We start from the raw sequence: 23,866 nt of genomic DNA, 5'->3' as shown, positions 1-23,866 counted from the left end.
ATGGAAACTGCCTGGTTGGGTAGTTTCATTTAATTGTGAACACCATACCTGTCTGTCAGACTTCATGTGAGAGGAATACCTTAGTTTGGAAGTAACTTTTTCTGTCACTTAGAGAAGGAGTAGAGCTGAAGGTCTGTTTTGAGAATTTATCTTGTTTGCTTTAAAAAAAGATTTGAAAAAACTAACAGGAAGAAAAAAAATATATAGTAAATTTTTAAAGTAACTCTTGATGTTTTTCTGACGCTTCCAGAATGTTTGTAATGTCATTGGTGAATTAAATGTTTTATATTGTTAGAATTAAAAAAGGATAAGTATGTAAATTCGGGATATTTTCTGAAGACTTCATTGTTTATTTTAGAAATAAAGATGTTTTTCACAACTTTCAGGTCTGTGTAACATTTACGTGGAAAGATGCTTTTGATAAAGGATCGCTTTTTGGAGGCTCTGTCAAACTGGGTATGTAATCACACCAAGAATGCAAGTGTTAATGATAAAATGTGAGAATATTTTCTTATAGCTGAAAAGTTAATAGTGTTTCTAGTACTATCAGTATAACTTTCCACGAGTCCCTGCTACATTACTAAGAGATAAATCACTTCTGTTCCTTGGACACCCCCGGCTGACTTTAGTGAAAACGGTTCAAGATGACATTAAGTTTCAAAGGTAGACTTTTGGTAAGCCATCTCTTAATTGCTTTTTATAAGTCAGATCCTTTTGAAAAGTGAAATGTCTAAGTGAAGCAAGTCCCCTACAGAAGAAGTGTTTATCTGGCTTCATTAACATAGTTAGACATCACATGCTCTTGAAGAGACTACTAGAAGGACCTGCCTGCCAATGCATTGAAGTGATTTTTCTGTTACTTTATAAAATGTGTTCGAACAGATTTGAACACTTCATAAAATAAATTATATTTGTTTTCTGCAAATGTAAGGAGTTTGAGTCTGTTTCATTTTACTTGCATGGGGACAATTCTGCCCTGCAATTTCTGGGTCATAAAATGAATTTGGAACACTTGCCAATGCAGAAACTAAGACTAAATGCTTTTGAATTAAGTGTAAAGCTGTCCAGTTGTCGTCATTCTCTGTTTCTATTTATACCTAAGTGTTCATCATGGTTAATGTTGAAGGATGACCATTGCAATTTTGAAGCTGTAGACAAAGCCTGGAAAATCTGTTGCAATACTTCTTTTTTTTAAAAAAAATAATAAAATAAAAATCCATCTTGCATATAGTTTTCTGTTAGCAACTACTGAAAATCTATGCAACTTCCATGTTCTGAATACAGGTGCTAGAGATATGCTTGGGTGAACTATATGCAGAACAATATACCACATCACTATGTATAAACAAATGCTGCACAAATTTCCTTGCTCGAATTTTAACTCTTCTAGAAAGTTCTTCTGGATAATCATAGAAACCCATGGTTTGGGTTGGAATCTGAACCATGTAATCTGAAATATGTTGGTTTAAGTTAATAGGTAGAACTATAAACAGATGAGTCTGAGGAAAAGTAATATTGCTAAACAGCTGTTCTCACTGTAGTAAATCACAGTTGAAAAGTAGTCCAAAGTGTAGAATAATTCTAGATATAAAGTATTTTTGCACTTCAGAAACTTTGAAATCGTATCTTCTTGTGCTTTAGTCTTTTGAATGATGTGTAACCTCTATAGCATGTTTGAAAATACACTTCAAAAGAGATTTCCAAATTATTTCATGTACTGTGTAGACCTCTATACTATGGTCTTTACAGTTCCTCACTTAGAAACATTTAGTGGAAGTATTAAACAAGGCTCTGTTCAGCCTTCGGACTAAAGAGGACTTCAACTTTAAAACTTCATTATGATTTGCTTTATTTTTTGATTTGAAACTGTGGTTTCCTCTGCAGGATGCTAAAGTACTGAGGATTATTTTCTTAAGTGTGGGTAACTGTCTCTTGATTGCAGCCCTGGCGAGTTTGGGGTATGAGAAGACCTGTGTTTTGTTCAACTGTGGAGCATTGGCAAGCCAGATTGCAGCAGAACAGAATCTAGATAATGATGAGGGACTGAAAGCTGCAGCTAAACACTATCAGGTACAGAGACTCCCTGCTTATGCTTTTGAATTCTGTTATTGATCTTAGAACATCAATTTTATAGCTGCATGTGTTTTTTTCCCTTAATTACAAAGATAGGTTGACTAATTACCTAGTGTTTTCTTGTGCATATTTGCTAGTTTTGAAGGATTTCATTGCATAACAGTTCCCCTCTTCCCCTACCTCGCAAGAGTGTTGTTAACTAACAACCTTCAGCTTAAGATTTAGTGACTTTGGCTAATATTCTTAACAAGTTCTATAGCAATAATCTCTTGTATTCTTCTTGGTAAAATGCAATACGTTTTCGCATTCTTACGTGATTAGCCATAGCCAATATGCTTTTACTTGTAGTCTGTCTTCATAAATGTCTCAGTGCAAGTTAACTTTAAGAACAAGAAGTTGCAAGAAATTTTTTTTGGTAGCTAAACAGTAAATGGGATACTGAACAAGTTCTATTTTTTGAAATTATTTTATGTATTATATTTGTAAAAGTAAAAATCTGTTTGAGAATGTGAAGGATAATACATTGTTTTGTTTTGTTTAGTTTGCAAGTGGTGCTTTCCAACACATTAAAGACACTGTTCTGTCAGCATTGAATCGAGAACCCACGGTGGACATCTCTCCCGACACAGTTGGAACTCTCAGTCTTATTATGTTGGCTCAAGCCCAAGAAGTGTTTTTTTTGAAAGCAACAAGAGGTATACTTCTAATGCTTAGGTTAAATATTTAAGTGATCATTGCAACTTCCATAAAAATTTAAAAGCATATTACATTACTAAGAGCTGGTAAATGGCCTTTCAAATGTTTTTATTTTTCCCATTACGGATTTCCACACCATGTCCACCTGCAAATGCGGGTCATTAAACACAAACTACAGATGTTATTTTAGAATTTGTCTAAGGTTCATTTGACAGTGCATTTGTTCCATTTGTTTTTCCTTCTTGTGTTCAAAACAATTAACTTTGGTTTACAAAGGATTTTGTTGGTTTACATATTTTTCCTTCTTGAAAACTAAAATCGTCATCTAAAAGAACCAAGAGTACTAGAAATAGTGCACAGGAGCTTTACCACTACTTCCCTTCTATACATGGGGGATGATCTCGTGAGAATTTAGAAAAATGACTGTACAGGGAAACAAAGGACATTTCCTAGGAGTTTAGTGGAATTAAATTGTTCCATTGCCCTTCGTTTTTAAGAATGGAACTGTATAACCTTGTCTAACGTTGAGAATGCCCAGTTTATCTCTGAAAGTGAAATTCTGCAGGTAGAACAAAAATTGGGTCCATAACTGTTAAAGGCTGATTATGAAATAATCATTCAGCAGCAGCATATTTTCATGCAGTTATTGAAGAACATATGCTTCTAGGATCTTTCCTGTGGAACACTACCATCTTCAGTACTAGACTTTTTTGCTTTTCTGCTCCTCTCTCTTGGAACAAACTGTACATCTAGAGCTTAAAGGTACCCAAAAGTAAAACTAAGGACCTAAAGGTCAGATGTGATGCTCACACTCCCTACCCCTGCTCTCCACCGTATAGTTTGCAGTACAGTGGAGGAAGGCGATGTTTATCTTACTTGTATGCTGCTTCACAGGGAAGATTTCTCAAAAGCCTCATAGCCTTACTGCCCTAATCTTAAAAGAATCTTAACCAGAAATTAATGTCCTTCAGCTAAATGATAAACCATGATTATGTTATTTATTAGGATGTTTAGCAGTATTTTTGTCTCTGGATATTTGAATGTTGCTTTTATATAAGTCCATGACTTGGTCTCAAAACTCAAATGCAGCTTCTTGGTGCACTGACGATTAGCATTACATGCAATTTTTCAGTTTTTCGTCTAGCATGAGATGGTCTGTTTAGCAGCCTTACCCAGCTGAGCTTGTTGGTTCTGATGGAACTGAGTTTATTCACAAATTGAAAGCAAAGTTATTTGACAAAAAACAAATTGGTTTGCAAAGGCAAACTTCATTGCAGAGCTACAGATTAGTTCCAGAGTTTCTGAAGAACTTAACGTTTTAAGTGTCTCAAAGTCTGAATGTTTGCTTGTCCATCTCTAGGCTTGCATAGTAGCTTTGATATTTTAAGGATACATGAGTGAAAACAAAAGCCTCTAACGGTGATGGATCTATTCCAAACTGTTTACATGGACAAATGACTGTCTAATGTTTCTGTTGTTAATGTGGCTAACGTAGTAATATTTTTTTTCTCTGTTTAAGCTGAGGCTCTGTGAAAGAATATGTAACTAGCACACACACACATACACACAAACACCAGATGGGGTTACAAGGATGTTCTATTTAGGTGTTTTGTTTTTATTAAATATTTAGTGTACTGGAAAGAAACACTAACAAAAAAGTTAGTTGCTAACTCCTTTCTCTCCATATGTCTGAACCCTTTTCCATGGTGAAAAGATCTGTTTGGCATATCTTAAGTACATTTACTTCATTTACGTCATAGCTCATGTCTGCAGTGTTGTAGATGTGTGTGTGGGCTGGAATGAGCAGCTCACTTGGGATTTGATTTTAGTAAGTAAGAATGCCCTGAAGGCTTCTTAATCCCCCCTCCCATACATCCCACTAATGCTTATCAGTCTGGCAGTATACAAAAATCACCTGAATCAGGAAATGCTTGTTTGTAAGAGCAGCTATTTAGATGGCTGACACTTGCATTGTTTGCCTGCCTTGTCTGTGCAGGCTGAATTGCTAGTGTAGGCCAGAGGCCATTATGAAAGGAGATGAAAATTAATAGTGTGTTCCCATTTTAACAGTTCTAGCTTTAGGAACAGGGTGAGAAAAAGAGGCGGGGAATGCTGCTGAGGATGTGGCTCTGCTGTGAAGTAGTGGATGCCAGTTGGAGGAACTGTAGTTACTGATGTTAAAGAATGCCTCCTAGATTTGCTGTAAGTTGACTTCAGTGTGGGCCTCTATGGAAAGGACCAGTCCCTTCTCTTCTGCTGCACTTCGAGTTTTTGAGTCTTGACATTGAGCTTGATTAGGGAACAGATCCTGCTGAAAATTGAATATATTTTTGCTGACTATATTTTGGCTAAATTCTTTGTGAGTGACCGCACAAATGCACGTGCTGGCACAAGGAGAGGTCTGAGAAGGAGCTGCCAAAGCTAGAGTGGAACTCTGCTTGTTACTGGCAGCTTGCCCTTGGTACGAGCTGAGGCATCACTGTTAATCCTGCATAAATAATAGCAGCTACTGAAAGCTTTGTCTTAGGACTGACTGAACTTGCAGTTTCATGACTGAAGTGAAAAAATCTGGAAGCTGCAGCTTGATATCGAGAGAAGAATGGGATTCCACCCGTGTAAAATTATACCCTTGCAATACAGTTGCTGCTTAAAAATAAACAGGTAAATTATCTCATCTTCAAAAATTGATGATATTAATTGTTGTTCTTTGTTTTTTCTTCTCCAACTCCAGATAAAATGAAAGATGGTATCATAGCTAAACTAGCTAATCAAGCTGCAGATTATTACGGTGATGCTTACAAACAATGTCAATATAAAGATACTCTGCCCAAGGTTAGTAACCCTCATAGAAATAACATGGGATCTGCTGTTGTTCATAACATGCTTGATGAAGAACACGTAAAATGTTATCCTCAAGAAAAGTTGACTGTCATTGCTACATTTATGTTGTATTTGAACCTGTAACTTAAAAAACATTGAAGAATCTAGGAGGAAAAATATACTGTTTCTTAAGCAATTAAAAAAAAATGTGATGTGTTTACTTGTGACATTTGTTTAAAGGGATCTTGGGATATTTGATACGATTAGGGATGCCTTAACACACTAAATCTATTTTTCAAACTAACACTTCCTAATGGGGCTTAATTGGCTTCTAGTGTTCAAGTTTTCATTTGAAATTTGTTGTCTTGGTGACAGGATGAATATAGTATCGTTGATCACCTATCTGTTAATGTAAAATATGGCTGAAAGTGTGTCCCCTGTCTGCTTCCCTGCCATCTCCTCTTCTTCCACCCCAAAACAATTTTGGTATTTGTAAGTTATCTCTGTTCAGGCTTGACTGTGTGAGTGGCTTTGATTTTGGCATATACAGGAAGATTTTTTTCCATTCTTTGAATATATACTAAATAACCGGTACTTTAAGAATGAGCAAGTGAAGAAGGCTTTACCCATGATATTCAAATCATAAGACAGTAGAAATTCTTTTGTGCAGTGTAAGTTACTTTAAACTTGGATAAAATGTACTTTATTTTTTGGTATTGACTCCTGACAGTTATATCAAGCAAAGTAGGAGATCGGTTTACATAGTGCTTTTTGGTTGAATATCCATGGGAAACATCCCACACTGCTGATGTTCAGTTACTTCTTGTTCATTGATAGTTTCAGAACTCTAAAATAACCATTCCAGCTTGCAGTGGTTGGTCTTGTTACAAAAGTGAAATATGCTAGATTTACTAAAACAAAGCAAAAAAAAAAAAATGCCTTCCCTATTAGAAAACTTGGTGGAAATATTTTGACCATTGATAAATGAAAAAGGTCAAGGTCTGGTCCTTCAAGTTGATATATGTTCTTAGCCAGATAAGTCTCTTTAATACTTAGGCAATTATTTTCTCTGGAAAAAAATCAGGTAATTTTTTTCTTTTCTTGTACTGTAGAATAGAATCTTGATAGCTATACAAACTGTAAGTGCTACTTTACTAAAGTAAAAGCAGTATGCATTTTTATTTTTAAGCAATAAATCTCACAGAAATGCCTTTGCTGTAGGCCAGTTAGTGATATTTTTAACATATATTTTTGGAAAAAATAAAGCCTAATTTAACTTTAAATAGATATTTTACCTAGCTGCAACTTTGGGTTCTTTTGTGTGTGCATCTATTTCTTCTTGTACATTCACTGGCATTTTACAGATTGGGCCAATTTCTTGCTTAGGTACTGTGGTTGTAATTGAATTCGGAGGGGTGATGAGATTAAATGAAATTACTGCTTTGTCTTTTGTGCTTGTGAATCTCTCTAAACAATAGATTTGCTGCCTGTTCCAGTTGTATAGTAATTTGTCAATTGATTATTTGAAATAACATAATAAGGTTTGCTGGTTCTATGAGTTAACATCGGCTCTGAGAGCTGTTACGTGTTTAGTTAGGAGTGTGAAATAGAAGGTGATTTGATGCGTCAGACTCCAGTTGCAACCAGCCTCCCTGGCTGCTTTTCTTTAAAATTAGTCCTCTTTTTTTCATTTCTGGTGGGGGCAGTGAGGTTGCACAAATGTGAAGAAGCAGTTTTTATGTACTGAGGTCTTTAAAACATCACTCTGCTTTTCCAGTGCTCCTTGATTTAAGAAATAAAACAGTAAGGCCAAATCCTTGATCAAAGACCATGCCTAATGCTGTGGGGTGCAGTATAATGTTTTCTTCATGTCTTGGTTGGTACTCCTGTGAAGATAAGTGCATTTATATAGAAGTCTAAAAATGACTTTTTAATGGCTTATATCTCAGTATTTGTGGTCCTTTTATTTGTTCTTTGTTTTCATGATTCTGGAGTTACTTTCTTGATAGCCTTCTGCTGTTATAAGTGTAATTGCTTCATTACATAAAAAATACCTGTTTTCATCCCTCCCCTTTTTCCCTTCTTTTAAGAATACTGTCTTGGCTTTGTCTTGGGGGTGTTTGGGTATGTTCTTGTAACTATCCTTTCTAATATGTGCATGCACTTCTAATCTTTGGAGTAAATGTTGCGACTTCATGGCTTGAATTTAAATTGTAGTTCATCTAATATAATAGCCATTAAGAATTTTGCAGCAACGTGTTTTTTTGTTTTTTTAAAAAAAAAATCTGGATTCAATCCATGCTAAGTTGCATGTTCTCTGACATTTACCTCTAATATTTTAACCTATCTAAACCATTAATTGGGTGATTCTAATTTCCTCTTCTTCCTTTTTCTTCCTGCATCCCATGTTGTCTGTGGTGGTTTATGTGGTTGGACTTTCCCCTGGTCAGTATTTTTATTTCCAGGAGGTGTTTCCTGTTCTGGCTGCAAAGCACTGCATTATGCAGGCCAATGCAGAATATCATCAATCTATCCTGGCGAAACAGCAGAAGAAATTTGGTGAAGAGATTGGGAGGTTACAGGTGTGTAAAATGTATACTTGTTTTCTCACATTTTTCAGAAGAAAAAGTTAAATCATGTTTATCAAATGAATCAAATTACTAGCAGCTGCCAAGATAAATATCTCTGCACTTTAATGATTTTTGGACAGTTTGATACTGCTTGACGTATTAAGTCTGTGTTTTTGTATTTACATACGCTTATCTCAGAATATTAGCACATCTGTTATGTTAACTAAATGTTCCTAAGTAATTTTATTAAAATAAATGAAAATTTTCTTATTCTGTACTTAAATCCTTTCTTGCATCCCCAATTTAAATCTTAATTATTTTTGAAAAGCACAAGGGAAGTTTTCAGATGTGGGATTATCACGTTGACATTTTAAAAGTTACTGTTACGCATGTATAGCTTGCTTCTAGATGGAGCTTCACTTTTTTTGAATGTTTGTATAACAATTAAGTGCCTATTATGAACTTCTGATAGCAAATACTATGACCGTTACTGGGTGATGGATGAAGATATATACCTGTTGTTCACTCTTGATTTTGAAATCTGTCTAGCAAAGCTCTTTCTCTAGGATATCGCTGTAATGGACTATTAATGCCTTCTTATATTCAGCCCACATAATGCTCTGTTACAGGAAGTATCCCTTCAGGCTGAGTAGTTAAGATTTTTTTAGTGAAGTCTGAAGAGAAATATGACATTACCTATTTTAACACTGTCATGAATGAGATGTAGTCAGAAATTAGTCCTCTCTTTTTATTTGAATATGTTTAGTAAAGTAAAACTTAAATCCTGTCCTCCATAGTTACTACAATGCTGCTTCCATAATTAACATATATGAGAGATCTAGTATCCTTCCTGATGAGCTGCTTTGAAAAATTCATGTGAAATAAAGTAATACTTTTTTTTTTGTTTTTGTAGATCAAACTAGATCAAAGATGGATTAGGCAGGGAGTAGGGTAAGAACAGTTGTTGTAGACTTCCAAATTAAAGTATACATGACACACTCCTGTATCTTCTCCTGTCATCCTGTTTCTTGCAAATGCTAATTAAACGTATAGTATTGGGGGGGAAGGAGAGAGAAAAGAACAGAACTGCTATTGAGTGCTTTTTGGCACAATGGAAAATAGAAAAAATGTCAGCAAACTTTAAATATATTTCTAATATCTCTTAGGTTCCACTTCTCAATCCTCAGAACCTTGAGTTCTTGAACTGGTGTGAGTTAACATAAATCTTGACTAAAATTGCCTCTTACATGTTTTTATGTATTTGGAACACAAATGTGATCAGGATGAAACAGATACAATCAAAGGACGGTGTTGTCCTGTATCACTCTGAAAATAAATTGGGTGTAGGAAAGCCAGATATATCAGGGTTGTATGTAGATGCAGCAAATGGAAGTGAAGAAACATTGGACCTTGTATTTTATTTTAATGTTCAGTAGGATTTCAGCAATATTTTTCTGCAGATTCTGAGTTTGAGATTAGGTGTTGGTAGCAGGTGTGAAAACCAGGACTCTGTTCTTGCCTCTTCTGTGCATGTGAGCAAGATTTGAACCTTATCTGCAAAAATGAGCTTTTGGTTTCACAAATGAACATGAAAATGACGTGGTGACTTTTTTTGAGAACGGGTTTTTGTGGTGTTACTGCCTCTAACCCATATTTGCTTCTTTTTGGTTTTGGGGACTCATAGTGAAACTACTGTGGGATATTAACTTGCCCACTGTTTTTTTTTTTTTTGAACTATTCTAATTGGTAAATTATTTTTTCAATTTTGATACCCAAAAAAATATCCACCCCATCATTTACGGAAAAGAAGCATATCAACCATATGCTTTGGAAGTAAAGTCACTTGGCTAACTGGGACACTCATCTGTTTTCCTAAATAAATATAATGGAGAGAGAGAGAGAGAACATTTTAATTTTAACTGTGTTTTTTATTTTCTAGCATGCAGCAGACTTGATTAAAACAGTGGCGTCTCGTTATGATGAATACATAAATGTTAAAGATTTGGTTGACAAAATCAACCGTGCACTTACAGCTGCCAAAAAAGATAATGACTTCATTTATCATGACCGTGTTCCTGACCTGAAAGACTTGGAGCCCATTGGAAAAGCCAGCCTTGTGAAGTCTACTCCTGTTGTTGTTCCCCTCAGTCAGAAATTCACGGGTAAGCAAAGTGGGCGAAGCTTGTCGTAATTACTATCTTGTGAAACGCACATGGTCACTAATGCTCCTCTGTACCATGAAAATGTAAATGTTTACTTCTGAATCTATGAAGTTTACCACAGTTTTTGAAAGTATCATTTTTTTCTAAGTTGTTGTTTTACTGCTTGATGAGCAACATACTAGGAGATTAAACAACAGGTTGAAAGTCATTATCTGCAATGTTATCTTTAAGATATTCTCAGATTTTTCTCAGCTGCTGTTCTTCGATATTAAACCAATCTTCTTAACTTCAGAAAGAACACTAATGTTGGGGATAAGTATCAAATCATATAATCTTCACTAATCTAGTTGCTGGTCTTCGTAAAGCTCCAAAATACCATTTTTTTTTCTGAACAGGGAAGTTCTGAAAAATGATCTGCTCTTGTCTTTCTCCTTTCCTTCCTTTTAAAAAGAGCCTTAAGGAAGATATGACTTGCAGTCGTACAGATGTTCTCAGTGTAACGCTTTTAAATTACTTCAGCTCAATTTCTGCCTTAGATGGAAATCTAAATATTTACAGCTATTGAAATATCCACTATATTAAGCTAGAGAATTGTAGAAATAGATTTATTTTTTACACACCCTAGGGAGCACAGAAGAACTATCTTACGCTGTGTAGATTGGTCTTCTGTATTACAACCTGTACTAAAGAGCAATGAAGATGTTTGTATCCTTTTACTTTCACAGTGCAATTGCAGTAATTTATGCTCCTTCCCTTGTAGACCTGTTTGAGAAGATGGTTCCATTGCAAGTTCAGCAATCTGTGAGTGTTTATAACCAGAGAAAGGCCGATCTAGTAAACAGGCTAATAGCCCAGATGAGAGAAGCCACAAATTTGGCAAATGGGTAAGTATTGCTTCTTGTTAACTTTATCAAGATGAGCTACGGAACAGCCTCTCAATACTAGTTCCCTTGCAGCCTGTCAACATCCAGATTACAGTAAAGTTTTTTATTCCTGTGTAGTAGGCTGGCAAATTTGAGGTCTATAGTGGTGTTTAGAACTACTTGAAATACTGTTTGTTCTTCAGATGCATTCATTTTCTTCAGCCTTTCATCAGTCTTTAGGAATCTGACACTTGCTCAGAAAGAGTTCCACTACCATTAATCTACAGGGATTTTCATGTTTCAGTGGTCAGCTTGATTGAACCAGTGATCCACTATATGATATTTTTCCCCTAAGATTTTGTTCTTTAATGATAATAAATCTTATCAACCTGAAAGATAGGAATGTAACTCAAGGCAGCTGGTTATTTATTTACCAGATAGTTGTTACTGAAAATGTTTGTCACTTTTGTAGGAGCTAGAAGACTAGGATTTGTTTAGCTTTTAAGAGCTTTGAAACTCGCTTTTAGAGAGGTGTAGTCTAGGAATAAATTTCAAGTATTCAGTTTGATCTTTCTGTTCAAACATATGTTGTACAATGCATCCATTCTGATAATGGACTGTGTGATCATTTATTTGGATAGCAATATTATTAACAGGGTATATTACAGTTATCTAACACATCACACAAGTTGCTATATAACATGTTGACTTTTTCAGTGTGTTGGCTTCCCTCAATCTTCCGGCTGCAATTGAAGATGTGTCTGGCGATACTGTTCCTCAGTCCATTTTGAACAAATCCAAGTCTGTGATTGAACAGGGAGGAATTCAGACTGTTGATCAGCTGATCAAAGATTTGCCTGAGCTGCTACAAAGGAACAAAGAAATTTTAGATGAAGTAAGCTCATCAACTGCTAACACTCAAGACATTCTTGGGGGAAAAAACAACACGCTACCAGTCAACTTCTTTTCTTTAAGTGACAATAGAAAAAGTGCATGGTTATACAAAACGCTTGCAACTTTAAGAGCATTTTAAAACCACAGTGCTTGTAATAGCACTAAAAATACTGCTTGTAATAGTACTTAAAAAACATGCTGTTTAAGTGTTTAGTCCACACATGCCAAAACCAGGCTGTCACATATGAATGTTCACTTACGAGTATTTTCTTTTTTAAGATTAAGTTGGGGGAGGCAGGGAAACATTCTGTACAGATTTTAATCATTTGTCTTCTGTATCTTTTATTTACCAAATTAAATTTATACAAGATATTTGTGTTGGTGGTGTTTTCTACACTAGGTATATACTATAGCTATTTCATGTTTACAAGGGGTTATAATGCATGTAACACTTTAAACTCTTGCAGTCCCTACGGTTGTTAGATGAAGAAGAAACTACAGACAATGAACTCCGAACAAAATTCAAAGAACGCTGGCAGCGAACGCCATCCATTGAACTCTATAAGCCTTTAAGGGCAGGTAAAGTTAATATTTCTTGGCTTGGATCTTAGGAATGTTCTAAAAATGTTCATTTTCATTGTGTAAATATAAGTAGTGTTCAGTATTGTGACACTGTCTTTAAAGATACAAATCAGTTTAGGAGAGGGTGTGGTAAAATATCTTTGTTGTTATCTGTGCTATTACTCAGAGTTGAGGGTTATTGTAGAGTTTGTTGCTTTTGCACCCATGGAGCGCATGTGAATGCTGAAGTTTCAGAGATGGTACATAACGAAAGATAGCTGCCCTCCTAAGAACTTGGTTTCAATTACCACTTACATGGGTCTTTTAGTTTAGTGTGTCTTTGTGTGTTAACATCCTTTTTTTTTTTTTTTTTTTTGTTATTTCCTAAGGTGTTCTTTTGTCATTGATTTTTCTTTTTTTGCAATGATTAGTTAAATTACTTACGATCATCACCATATCAGGCTTTCTGTATACTTAATATGTATTGTTTTGAAGATAGCAAGGGACTAGTACCAGTGCCTTAGTGAAGTGCCTTAGCACAGGCCTTAAAATCTGAGTTGCTCAAACTAGCGTGTATTAATATGCTGTCATATGCCTCTTTGAATAATAGAGATGCTTTGCTTAAGCCGTACTTGTATAGGAAACTTATGATGTTAAGACTTAACACAAACATTTAATGTGCTGGTCCATAAAAATGTATGAAGACTTGCTGAAGAACATTGAAAACCAGTCCGGTGTGAGACAGGTTTTGAAATGTTAACGCCTGTTTTCTCTTTCCACCACCAGAGGGAGCCAATTTCCATAGTATCTTGAATAAAGCTGTGCAAGCAGATGGGCAAGTTAGAGAATGCTATCAGTCTCACCGGGATACAATTGCACTTCTGTGTAAGCCAGAGGCAGAGCTTAATGCAGCTATTCCTTCTGCTAATCCTGCAAAAACATTACAAGGAAGTGAGGTAAAGCATGGAAATTATTCTCTGTTTTGGATAGAACGGCTACTCATCTAACAAAATAGACTCAAGTTGACCAATGTGGAGGCTGATTCTTAATTGCTGTTGTTTCTATCCCAATTTATGCAGGGGGGTAACTTGTACTTCCAAAAAACTTGCTTGCTTGTTCTGTTTAAAGTTTGCTAGAGTATATTTTGTTATATTTAATGTAAGCAAGTTCAGTTGATAAGTACAGCAAGACTGGGTGACAAACAACTGTAAAAGGAGCAGTATTTGATGAATACTTTGTATAGGGTGATAGAAAGTAATGATCAGGCTCTTGGGCAATTAGATTTAAAATAAATAAATAAATAAATGTTTTCCTGTGTTTTTAAGTATGTTTTTAAGTTTTAAAGTATATTTTAAATCCAGTATTTTAAAGGCAATTACACCAGTTTGCTTTCTGAGGAAGCCCTGGCTCATGTTGTAACTTTTCTCATGGAAATCAAATACATTTACTTCAAACCAATTCCTGTGTTTACAATATTGTGAGATGCCTGATCTTTTTTTGAAAACAAAACACAAAAAACATCGTATTTGTAGTAATTCAATGTTAATAGTGGAAGCAGATACTGTAGAGGAGAATATAGCTTGAGGAATGCTTGAAGGTCTTTGTTACTTTGCGTTTTATTTTTAGTCATGAATCCTTAAAATGTCATCTTAAATATATTTGTAAACAGAAGTGCATGCAGCATTATTGCTGGTATCTGTGAGGAGTGCAAGATAGAAACTAATAATAGATTTTTTATTTTTGAAGTAATTCTTCAGAACTCATTAACTTGACAATTTTATTACGTAGGTGGTTAACGTCTTAAGAACTTTGCTGGCTGGTTTGGATGAAGTTAAAAAGGAGAGAGAACAACTGGAAAATGACATGAAAGCTGTAAATTTTGACATGACGAGCAAATTCCTGGCTGCGCTTGCACAAGATGGTGCTATAAATGAGGAGGCTATCTCTGTGACTGAGTTGGACAGAATTTATGGAAGTTACACACAGAAAGTGCAGGAGTCCTTGAAAAAGCAGGAAGAACTTCTCAAAAACATTCAGGTACCACCACCTGTCTGTATGTTGTCTTTGCTCTCAAACTATAGCAGCAATTCCTCAACATTTCCAGTACAGTAGAAATCTACAGCTTTTTTTTTTTTTCTGTAGATATGCTTTCTACTCCATTTTGCTTATGACTGTCATAGAACAATTGATACTCCTTTATCCCTCTGATCACGGAAAAATACAGGGTTTTGGTTTAGTATTCACTGGAAAGAAATGTAGATTTCTAGCAGACTCTGCCAGAGCTCCAGTGTCAGTTCTCTTGGCCCCATTCTGCAGATGGTTTTGCCCTTGAAGAAACTTAACTGTGCGTAAGAAGTTTTGGTTTGGTTTAATCTTTTTTTCCTCCTCCTGTCATCCCATCTGGATAGTTATTTGTGGGATAAGAAGCGACCTGTCTTTGCTGTCTGTTAGACATTTTCTGTCTCTGAAGAACATTTTGGTTTATTTCTTATTGTTATTTACAATGTGTTCAACTTCCAGCATCTGTAATGCTCAAAAGTAAAAATTATTGAAAATTTCTTATACTGTGACTTATTTCAGTCTTAATTTGTCAGTAACACTAGGGACAGGTACCTGAAACATCTGGCAAAAGAGTAGGTCCTAGTGCTTAGACAAATAAGAACAATTGTTTGAGTGATGATGGGGCCTATTTGTGTGCAAGATTACTTGTGACTTCTGACTACAACTTGCACTTATTTTTTCCCTTTCTGAAGCGTTATTGTTTCTAGATGACAATATGGGCACTGCATTTATCAGGTATCTTATATTCATACATTTCTTAACATAGATACTTCTAAAATCTTGATGGATATTACTTTGATATTTGAGTGTCCTGGAATACAAGTTTGATTGCTGCTTCTGGCAGCTGAAGTAGTCTTTTAATTTTTTTTCCTAAAGAAATGAGATGCAACTGAGCCTCTTGTCAGTTTTCTTCTTCTCTGGCCTTTTAATAGCTTGCCAATGTCAACCAGATTTGAGGTAGAGCTTCTAAAAAAATTGTAACTTTTGAGATGATTTTATAAATATCAGTGGAGTATAGCACAGCAGAGAGCCTAATTAGTATATTCTCTGAAGGAATCTCTATAGTAGGAACTAAAGAATTACCTGGAGGTCAACCAAAGAGAACAGATAATTAGTTGATACCTCCTGCCTGTCAATTAATACACATTTAATTCTGAAATAGCCACTGCACTTGGCAGTTATCAAGTATCAGGAAGTACTTTGTGTGGCTGGAAGGTGATGAAGGTAGGCATTGGGAAAAGGGGGTAGAAGCCATGAGTAAAATTAAGAACAGGAGGTGTAGAATCTTACATGAAACCAGGCTGCATTATTATCATTGCTCATTTTTTTCCCTTTTTCCTTTTAAGAATGCACATCAAGATTTTTCAAAGATGAAACAATCAAACAATGAATCTAATTTAAGAGAAGAAGTTTTGAAGAACTTAGCTGTGGCAAATGACAAATTTGTGGAACTTGTAGCCAATTTAAAAGAAGGCACAAAGGTAAAGTAATTCTTAAAGAACAGGAAGAATGTTTTATTTACACAGTGAGATGTGAATCTAAAGTCATAATAAACGTCATAGTCAATGCTAGATAGGAGGTACGTTTTTGAAAATTGTACTGCTGAAGTGAGGACAGTGAGTTGTTTGAATTTTGTTTTGACAGCTGTGAAACACTTTGTTCCTCTCTGAAAAGCAAGCTTTTTTGAGTGTTGATTTATATTGAAATAGGAACAGGTATTGATTACAGCTGAGTAACTAATGCTGAAGGACCCAGAAAAGCCATTTTATATGAAGAATTTTCATTTGTTCTCCCATAATAATTAATCAGTTTATCAAATCCATGTTTTATATACTGCTGGTGCATACATGAGGAAAGATGAGGAGGGCTTTATTTAACTTGCTTTTTTGATCTGGGCTTCTGGAATGTGTCTCTTATTGCTTCAGTACTAAATGCTTTTACTGATTTATTGAATTGGTAGTCCGCTAGATCAAAAAAAAAGAAAACAAAGCTTTGAAATGTCAATGAAAATTGAATGCATGGAACTGACTGAAGGCAGTAGAATAATGACAAAAAAAAAAAAAATTAAAAAAATCCGTGTAGTTCCTCACTAAGTGACCAAGTTTTGTTCTGTTTTTAAATAGTCTTTCCAGTCTTGAACTATGTATGTAGTTTTTAATCTTATAAGTATGTACAATTGTACAATATTAGAGGTAAGGACGAGAGCTGGCTAGTGTCTACTTTGGAAAAGAATACAAATGCACTAGCAAATTTTACTGGAACAGCAGGTTCTTGGCAAAGTAGTAATGTAATGCCTATAACTGGGTCAGTATGTAGAAATACACTAGCATAGAGTCTGAAAGTATTGATTGAGCATGTTAATTTTTTCTTTACTAGTTTTACAATGAGCTGACAGAAATCCTTCTGAAATTCCAAAACAAATGCAGTGACATTGTCTTTGCTCGCAAGACTGAAAGAGATGAACTGCTCAAGTAAGATTTAAATACTTTAAACATTGTAGAAATTAAGTATTTATCAGAAGGTAATCTTTGGACAAGTTTATTATGGTACTTGATGACACAAGAAAGGATGAATGTGTTGACTATATCCTCTTTGCCTCGTGTGTTAACCCTACTCTCCTTCTCTTGAAAATCTACAAAAATAATAGACGTAAATAGTGAATGCTACTTAGAAGTCTGTTTTCCTGTTCCCATACAGTGTGAACATGTGTCATCTTACCATGATTTTACTCCACTGCATTTTTTGGTGTGCGTCTGGTGGTAATTTTATTTTATTCTTTTGTTTGAGGAGCTTTTGATTTCTGCATCTTGCCCTTGCTGTCATCTTGGTTTGAGAAGTTATCTAAGTGTTTCAGCATATAATTGCCTTCTATGTCCCCCAGTGTGATGGAGGGAAAAACACTGGTCTCTGCTCTGTAGTCTGATCTGGTCTGTTATGTTATTATTTAGATTATGTGGGTTGCCTGTGCTACTGAAGAAAGTTAAGTAGTTTTTATCCTTCCTGTGAAGGGAACAGTTGTGTTGTTTTTGTCCCTAGCATGTGATCAAGTTAGTGTAGTATGCTTCAAATGTAATTTTTGTGTACTTGGTGTAAGAAGAAAGGATAATTGAAAAGGCTCGCCTTTTCCAGTTTTCAGCTTTCTTCAGCAAAGCGCATTGCCTTTAATAAAAAGGGCTAGTTCTTAGTAAAACTATAATTGGTGAAACTGCAGCTGTTCTGTGCATGTACCTTGTTGTGAATGCTTAGCCCTCAAATTTTACCTTGTCTAACCTCATCCTTTTTGGAATTGCTTTTTACCACTTGGTTATTGTGTTTTAAAATACTTGGCAACCATATACAACCCCTTCCACCTCTTTTTTTTCCCCTCCCTTCCTTCATACGTGAAGTTTGGAAGCTGTAAGCTGTAAGGCTTAAGTCTAAATGTTTCATGTCTCTAATATGTTAGAATTCAGTGTTAAAGAGGTAGGTGTAGTGTTGATATAACATTCAGCTGAATCTTGCAATGATACTCTCTTTTACTTCCTCATGTGTTAACTGTTCACTGACATGAAACTCTCAAGGTTTGCAGAAATGATTGGATTTGGGATATTTGTAGTATGTCTACCAAATGTATTTCTGAGTATGCTCAGCCTATGTTTTTTGGCTGAAATGGTATGTGTTGTGCACTGTGTCCTACCTGCCCTTCTGCCCTATTAAAATCAAAATACTGGCTGTGGGTTCTGTCTTGATATAGCAAAAATGAATTTGGGGAACTGGTATCTCATGTAGTGCTGGCGACCTTGTTTCATGATTGCCCATTGGATGACCAGTTTTAATAGTGTTTTAAGCTCTACATTTGATGTGCTTGGTTGCTGGTTGGCCAAAATAGACTTCATTCTGAAAGCCACCAATCTTTACAGCTTAGTTTTAAGAAGAAAATTGCTAATTCCTTCCCTTATTTTTTTTCTAAGATGGTAGATACTGGTTTTGATAGTTTCAGGATAATAACAGCATTGAATAATTACTCCACTGTCTGCAGAAAGTAGTTTGACATACGTGTATGTAACAGTGTATGTAATGGTGCACGAAGACAGTATTTCCAGCTCTTTATCACCATTCCTTTTTCCTAGTGATACAGCAGGGATAGTTTTCTTGCAAAGGCAGTTTTTTTGGAGCTCTTGTTTGTCTCTTATTTTTTTTTCCAACCAGTAAAGTTGCTAGTTTTGTTCTTTGGAGCTCACCTTTGCATGCTATATAATAGAAGCCTGTAGTTTGTTGCTAACTAGACTGTATGCCTTTGTCAGTCTCCCTTGTCTTCTGTTTCAGAATACCAGGTATGAAGTTCTAGCTGTTATATGTTGCTATGTATCTTGTATACTATATTTTTGTGTGAAGTTTTTTGAAACTTTAACTGCTTCCTGAAGTGTTTTGGAGGAATCTGTCAAATCTCAAGTATTAAATCTTTTGCATTGAATAATATACTCTATCCATCTGAATATGTAACTGCTTCCTCAGAATTTTCATGACAAGCTGACTGTAAAATCTGCTCACTGTTTAATGGAAGCTAAAACATGACACCAAAGCCTCCTTGTATCTTACCAAAGTAATATCCAAGAGTAGTGATCTATACCTAGTATTGAGCTGGAACATAAAGATGTTATTAGAATAATAAATGTAACATTTAATCAAAGATTGGCTGGAGGATTTTCTGTAATGAAAGTGATTTGCACTCTAAATTGTTTGATTAGACTTTACATATTAAATTTATTTTGTCACTTTTCTTAATATAGTTTGCTGAAGTGTATAACAATTTGTAAATAAAGCTGTATGTTTTCTTGTCTGTTTTTAATAGAGATTTGCAACAAAGCATTGCTAGGGAGCCTAGTGCACCCTCTATTCCTCTGCCTACATATCAGACTACACCAGCTGGAGGAGGTAAGCCTGCTGCATCATCGACTCCCACTCCAGCACCCAGAACCATGGTGGTAAGTAAATGCTCCAGAATTGGTGGGTTGGAAATAGAAGGTTCATACTCTGGAAGTCTGATCTATATCTTGTTTATATAATTCCTTAATGTATTGGTGTATTTAGAGAAGGGTAGAAGTGAAATAGAGGGAGAAGTCTCAAAACTTCATGGAGAGTTAGTGGTTTTCATAATTGTATGTTTGAAATGGAAAGTTCACTGTTTTCCAGATGCTATGCATTATTATCTATATAAAGGGAATATAGAATGTCTCTCCTTCTTTTTTTTTTTTTTTTTTTTTAAAAAAAAGTAAATCATCATAACCAAAGCTTTTAATTCCATGACTTTCTGAAAGAAGCTCCAACTTAATTCACCCTCTTTTGTTAGGGTGGTAAACCACAGCCACCAGCACGGCCACCACCACCGGTGATTTCCACAGCAAGCAGTTCTACTGCATCTGCACCAACTGGACCAGCTGCAGCTCCTGCAGCTCCTGCTGCAGCTCCTCCTGTTCCTCCTGCTCCCGGAGTCGGTGCATCCAGCACTGCACCATCACAAGCACAGGGACCTCCTTACCCAACTTATCCAGGTTTCCCAGGGTATGCTATTGGAGTACTTACGCTGTTGTGTAACCCATAATCTAAAAGCACTTATTTGTTACCTGTGACATATTTAAATCGTTTTTTTATAACTGAACATATGTTTAGTGTTCTTGAGGTGTGGTGATTTTTTAGTTTTAATTATGTAATTCCTGTTGGAATCATTTGCTGACGGTATTTATGGGGGGATTCATTTTGGTTGCAGGGTTTTTCCTTTTTTTTCCCATTTCCTCTTTTTAAAAGGAGGAGATAGGACTGCAGTTCCTTAACCATGGTTTGTGGACTGTTGCCATCCCTTGCATAATTAGTTGGTTTTTATCTCCTAAGTGTTGGCATATCATTTTTTAAATCCTGGTATCTTGCTAAAGATGCTGAAGTACACAGAACAAATTGCATTTGAGTAGTGTACTTTATTCTGATGCTTTTTCATTTCTTTTGGAGTCAGGACAAGGAGTTGGAAACAGCTGCCATCTTTTTCAGTAGCAGGCTCTGAAAATGTTAATATATGTACAATGATGTTAAGCATAAGAGAATCAGTTTGCATCAGTTCTTCTAGTTTCAGCAAGTTACTTTGCTCTACTTTCGGTCTCCAGTTATGTTCCATGCATTATACTTTGTTTGGTCCTTAAAAGTTGCCACACTTTCTGTTGCACAGAGTAGTATGAAAAGAAAGCTTTTACAGTGATTGCATTTTTTGTGTCTATCAATGAGTTAAATTACTTGCAAACTAGTGTTATCAGTGTTTTGCAACTAAAACATGCTTTTTTTTCTTCACACAGGTATTGCCAGATGCCAATGCCAGTAGGCTATAATCCATACATGTATGGCCAGTATAATCTGCCATATGTGCCATCACCTGTCTTTCAGAACCCAGGACAACCACCATATCCAGCATCTCAACAACCTGGATACCCTTTTCCTCAACAGCCTTATTACCCTCAGCAATAGATCTGCACAGAAGCTCTGCTTGTTAAAAATTCGGGAGAAAATTGCAATAAGGATACTAAAACTTCAGCTTCAGTTAATGTACCATACTGAACTGTAGGCAGTCTATAACTCTTGTTCATTGTTAACTGCTCAAAAGTGTCTAGATCAGTTTTTGATTACATGAAACACTCAAAGATCTGTGGCAGCAGTACAGACTGTAGAGTAAAACCAGAACTAGAACCTAATTCAGTGGTCTGAAATTGTACACTACATGTTGGCTAGACCAAAACGTTTCTTTGCAAAAATCCTATTAAAAATGGATTAGATGAGAAAAATGGAGCAGTGCTTGCACTGGGTGTTATATATTCTATGGAACTACATAGCATTTCCTTCTATACTCTTAATGGTTTGTATTTTTTGAGTTTAATTAAAATAAGCTATTTTGTCTAATAATCAAGGCCTTGTAAATCATCAGTAAAAAAAATAAATTACGTAAGAATGGTTTAAACACTTGGCATTTTCATTACCATTAAATTATATTTTGTGTGGTTTTAGGTTCTTTCATTTGTCCCTTGACTTACACTTGGCTGTAATGCCAAAATAACATCTCAAATGCTTAGCCTTACAACTGAATTTACACCTCTTCTCCTTGAACCTCTATTTTTTTTGTAAGTCTATAACTAACCATTTTGATACTGGTAGTTGAAGTCTTGTGAATAGAATCCTGTAACTTTTGAAGTGTTTTGGACTAAACAATTTTCATTATCACTTTAAAAGAACAGTTATTGTCATCTCAAGAAAATGTTTTGAAAGAAGAGAGATCAAGATCCCTTTTAGAGGACCAGTGGTTGGTTGGTTTAACCCATGTTTTTCACAGAAGTTAATCAAAAATGTGTAATTGATTAACTGTTGATTGTTGGAGTTTTTCAAATTGTTTTTATATGATATTTTTCCCCCACTAAGAGCTCAAACTTTATGCATTCCCTCAGGGAGCTTATTATCTGTGGAGTTTTTTTTTATGGTAGAAAAAATTATCTTGTAAATTAAAGCACACTTTTGGATCCATTTTCTTAAGGGACTACCTTGCATTATGTTTTGCATGAAGATAGTGAAGAATATAAGCTTATGGCCAATGGCTTCTACCAAATATTTGCTAAACTTCTTTCATATTTTTTAAACATGATGTGTAGTCAGGGAGTCACTCCTCCTGTAGCCCTTAGTTCTGTAGGACAGTTAATTTCTTGAGTGCTTCATACAAGATGTTCTGGCCATACAGAATAGTTATCACAATACCTATGTTAAATGTTACTACTTTTGTTTTTCTATTTAAGTGCCTGATTAAAATAGCAAGGTATAGTTTAATGGGGGGGGGAGGGGGTAGAGGGTGCCAGTTACTGTAGCATCTGGGTGTGAACCTTACTGGATCTTGAATACTCTTCCGCTTAAAGAAAGCGACATACATATCCATGTGAGCTTCTTTCTTTGTCTCAAGTTCTTGCTATGTGATCACTCAAATTACTTCGTGAAGGCTACTCATCTTTAATGCTCCCTGTCCCCCACAGAAAATGTAAATCATAAAGTGAAAAGTAAACATCTCTCAGAACATGAGTATCTAGTTCTAAACAGATTTACCAGATCTGTAGAAGCTCAGTCATGTAGGGGAAAAGGATGGAATAGGTGCATTGAACACCACAGATGCAACGGTGTGCAAAGAGAGATGCTTTGCATTTCTTTATAACCGTGGCTGAATGGGGTGGCACAGGGACATCTCCAATGTTTTTCATAATAATAATACTTAAGAGGCAAGCAAGGACAATGGGAAAAGGCTAGGAAGGGAACTGTTTTGAATCAACAATCAGAATCTGATTTTACTCTTAATTGGAAAAAATAGCAGTTTTCCACTAATATCACTGTGTTGATGTGAGCAAGTGCAAGTTTAACTCAGCTATTTTAGTTCTACATTTCTAGTACACTATTGCCTGTAGATTTTTCTGTTTGCACATTAGATGCATTTGAGCTATTGGGTAAGTTTTGTTTCTAGTGCCTCAATTTATAGGACTTATTTCAATGCTGTATAAAAAAGTAACTTGTTCAGCATAAGGGTTCCTAGAACTGAAATTTTAAGGTTTCCTAGATTTAAAATCACTGTTAAAACATTTTTCCAATTGTTACTGTTTGTTTTAGTTTGCTATTAGTTGAATATGTATAGAAATCTGTGCATTACTTTCAGCTTTCATATGACCATTTTTCTTTTTTCTAAAAAGAACAGAAAAATCCAGAGACATGTATGTATCTGCTTTTAAGCATGCAGCTGTCATGACTTCAGTTGAAATGTTACCTTGTTCTTCTATAGTTTATTAAAAAAAAATCAGTTAGAAAACCTGATTTCATGGTTTCTCTCTTGAGTACTATGGCTTCAGACAAGTCTTTACTTTGCAAAGGATGGAAATAAATGATGGGTTCCCAAGTGAGTTTCTGCTGTGGTGAATGCACTTTAGCATATCAGCTACTGTGTGAAACAGTGTCCTGTGTCCAGCATCTGTAAAGCAGGTGCTTTACAGTACAGCAGCTGTTTTGTAATAACAGCTGTACTTAAGTCATTGTAGTGATACTACTTTTCAAGGCTGATTGAAAATATTTCCCTTTGTTTATATGAGGAGGAAATCGTAATGCCCTTCTGCCTTCAGGTTAAAGTATG

At 35.5% G+C, this 23,866-nt stretch overlaps 1 protein-coding gene across 2 annotated transcripts in view; it reads left to right on the top strand.

The window, feature by feature from the left end:
- The window catches only part of LOC137850539 (programmed cell death 6-interacting protein-like), a 33,960-nt gene extending 10,407 nt beyond the window's left edge, over positions 1-23,553 (top strand). Inside the window, exons 3-18 of one of the 2 annotated variants that reach the window (XM_068670724.1) lie at positions 387-456; positions 1,943-2,070; positions 2,615-2,768; positions 5,501-5,601; positions 8,040-8,171; positions 10,099-10,321; positions 11,082-11,205; positions 11,902-12,079; positions 12,546-12,657; positions 13,426-13,595; positions 14,428-14,676; positions 16,047-16,181; positions 17,077-17,171; positions 19,532-19,664; positions 20,030-20,241; positions 21,021-23,553. In XM_068670724.1, coding sequence (XP_068526825.1) covers positions 387-456; positions 1,943-2,070; positions 2,615-2,768; positions 5,501-5,601; positions 8,040-8,171; positions 10,099-10,321; positions 11,082-11,205; positions 11,902-12,079; positions 12,546-12,657; positions 13,426-13,595; positions 14,428-14,676; positions 16,047-16,181; positions 17,077-17,171; positions 19,532-19,664; positions 20,030-20,241; positions 21,021-21,189 — 2,385 coding nt within the window. In that variant the 3' untranslated portion in view covers positions 21,190-23,553. The remainder of the gene's footprint in view (positions 1-386; positions 457-1,942; positions 2,071-2,614; positions 2,769-5,500; positions 5,602-8,039; positions 8,172-10,098; positions 10,322-11,081; positions 11,206-11,901; positions 12,080-12,545; positions 12,658-13,425; positions 13,596-14,427; positions 14,677-16,046; positions 16,182-17,076; positions 17,172-19,531; positions 19,665-20,029; positions 20,242-21,020) is intronic. The other variant, XM_068670725.1, reaches the window with a different exon arrangement.
- The last annotated feature ends 313 nt before the right edge of the window (positions 23,554-23,866 follow it).

The sequence above is a fragment of the Anas acuta genome, chromosome 2 (genome assembly GCF_963932015.1).
Source record: "Anas acuta chromosome 2, bAnaAcu1.1, whole genome shotgun sequence".
NCBI classification, from domain to species: domain Eukaryota; kingdom Metazoa; phylum Chordata; class Aves; order Anseriformes; family Anatidae; genus Anas; species Anas acuta.
This window is presented reverse-complemented; position numbering and strand designations above follow the sequence as displayed.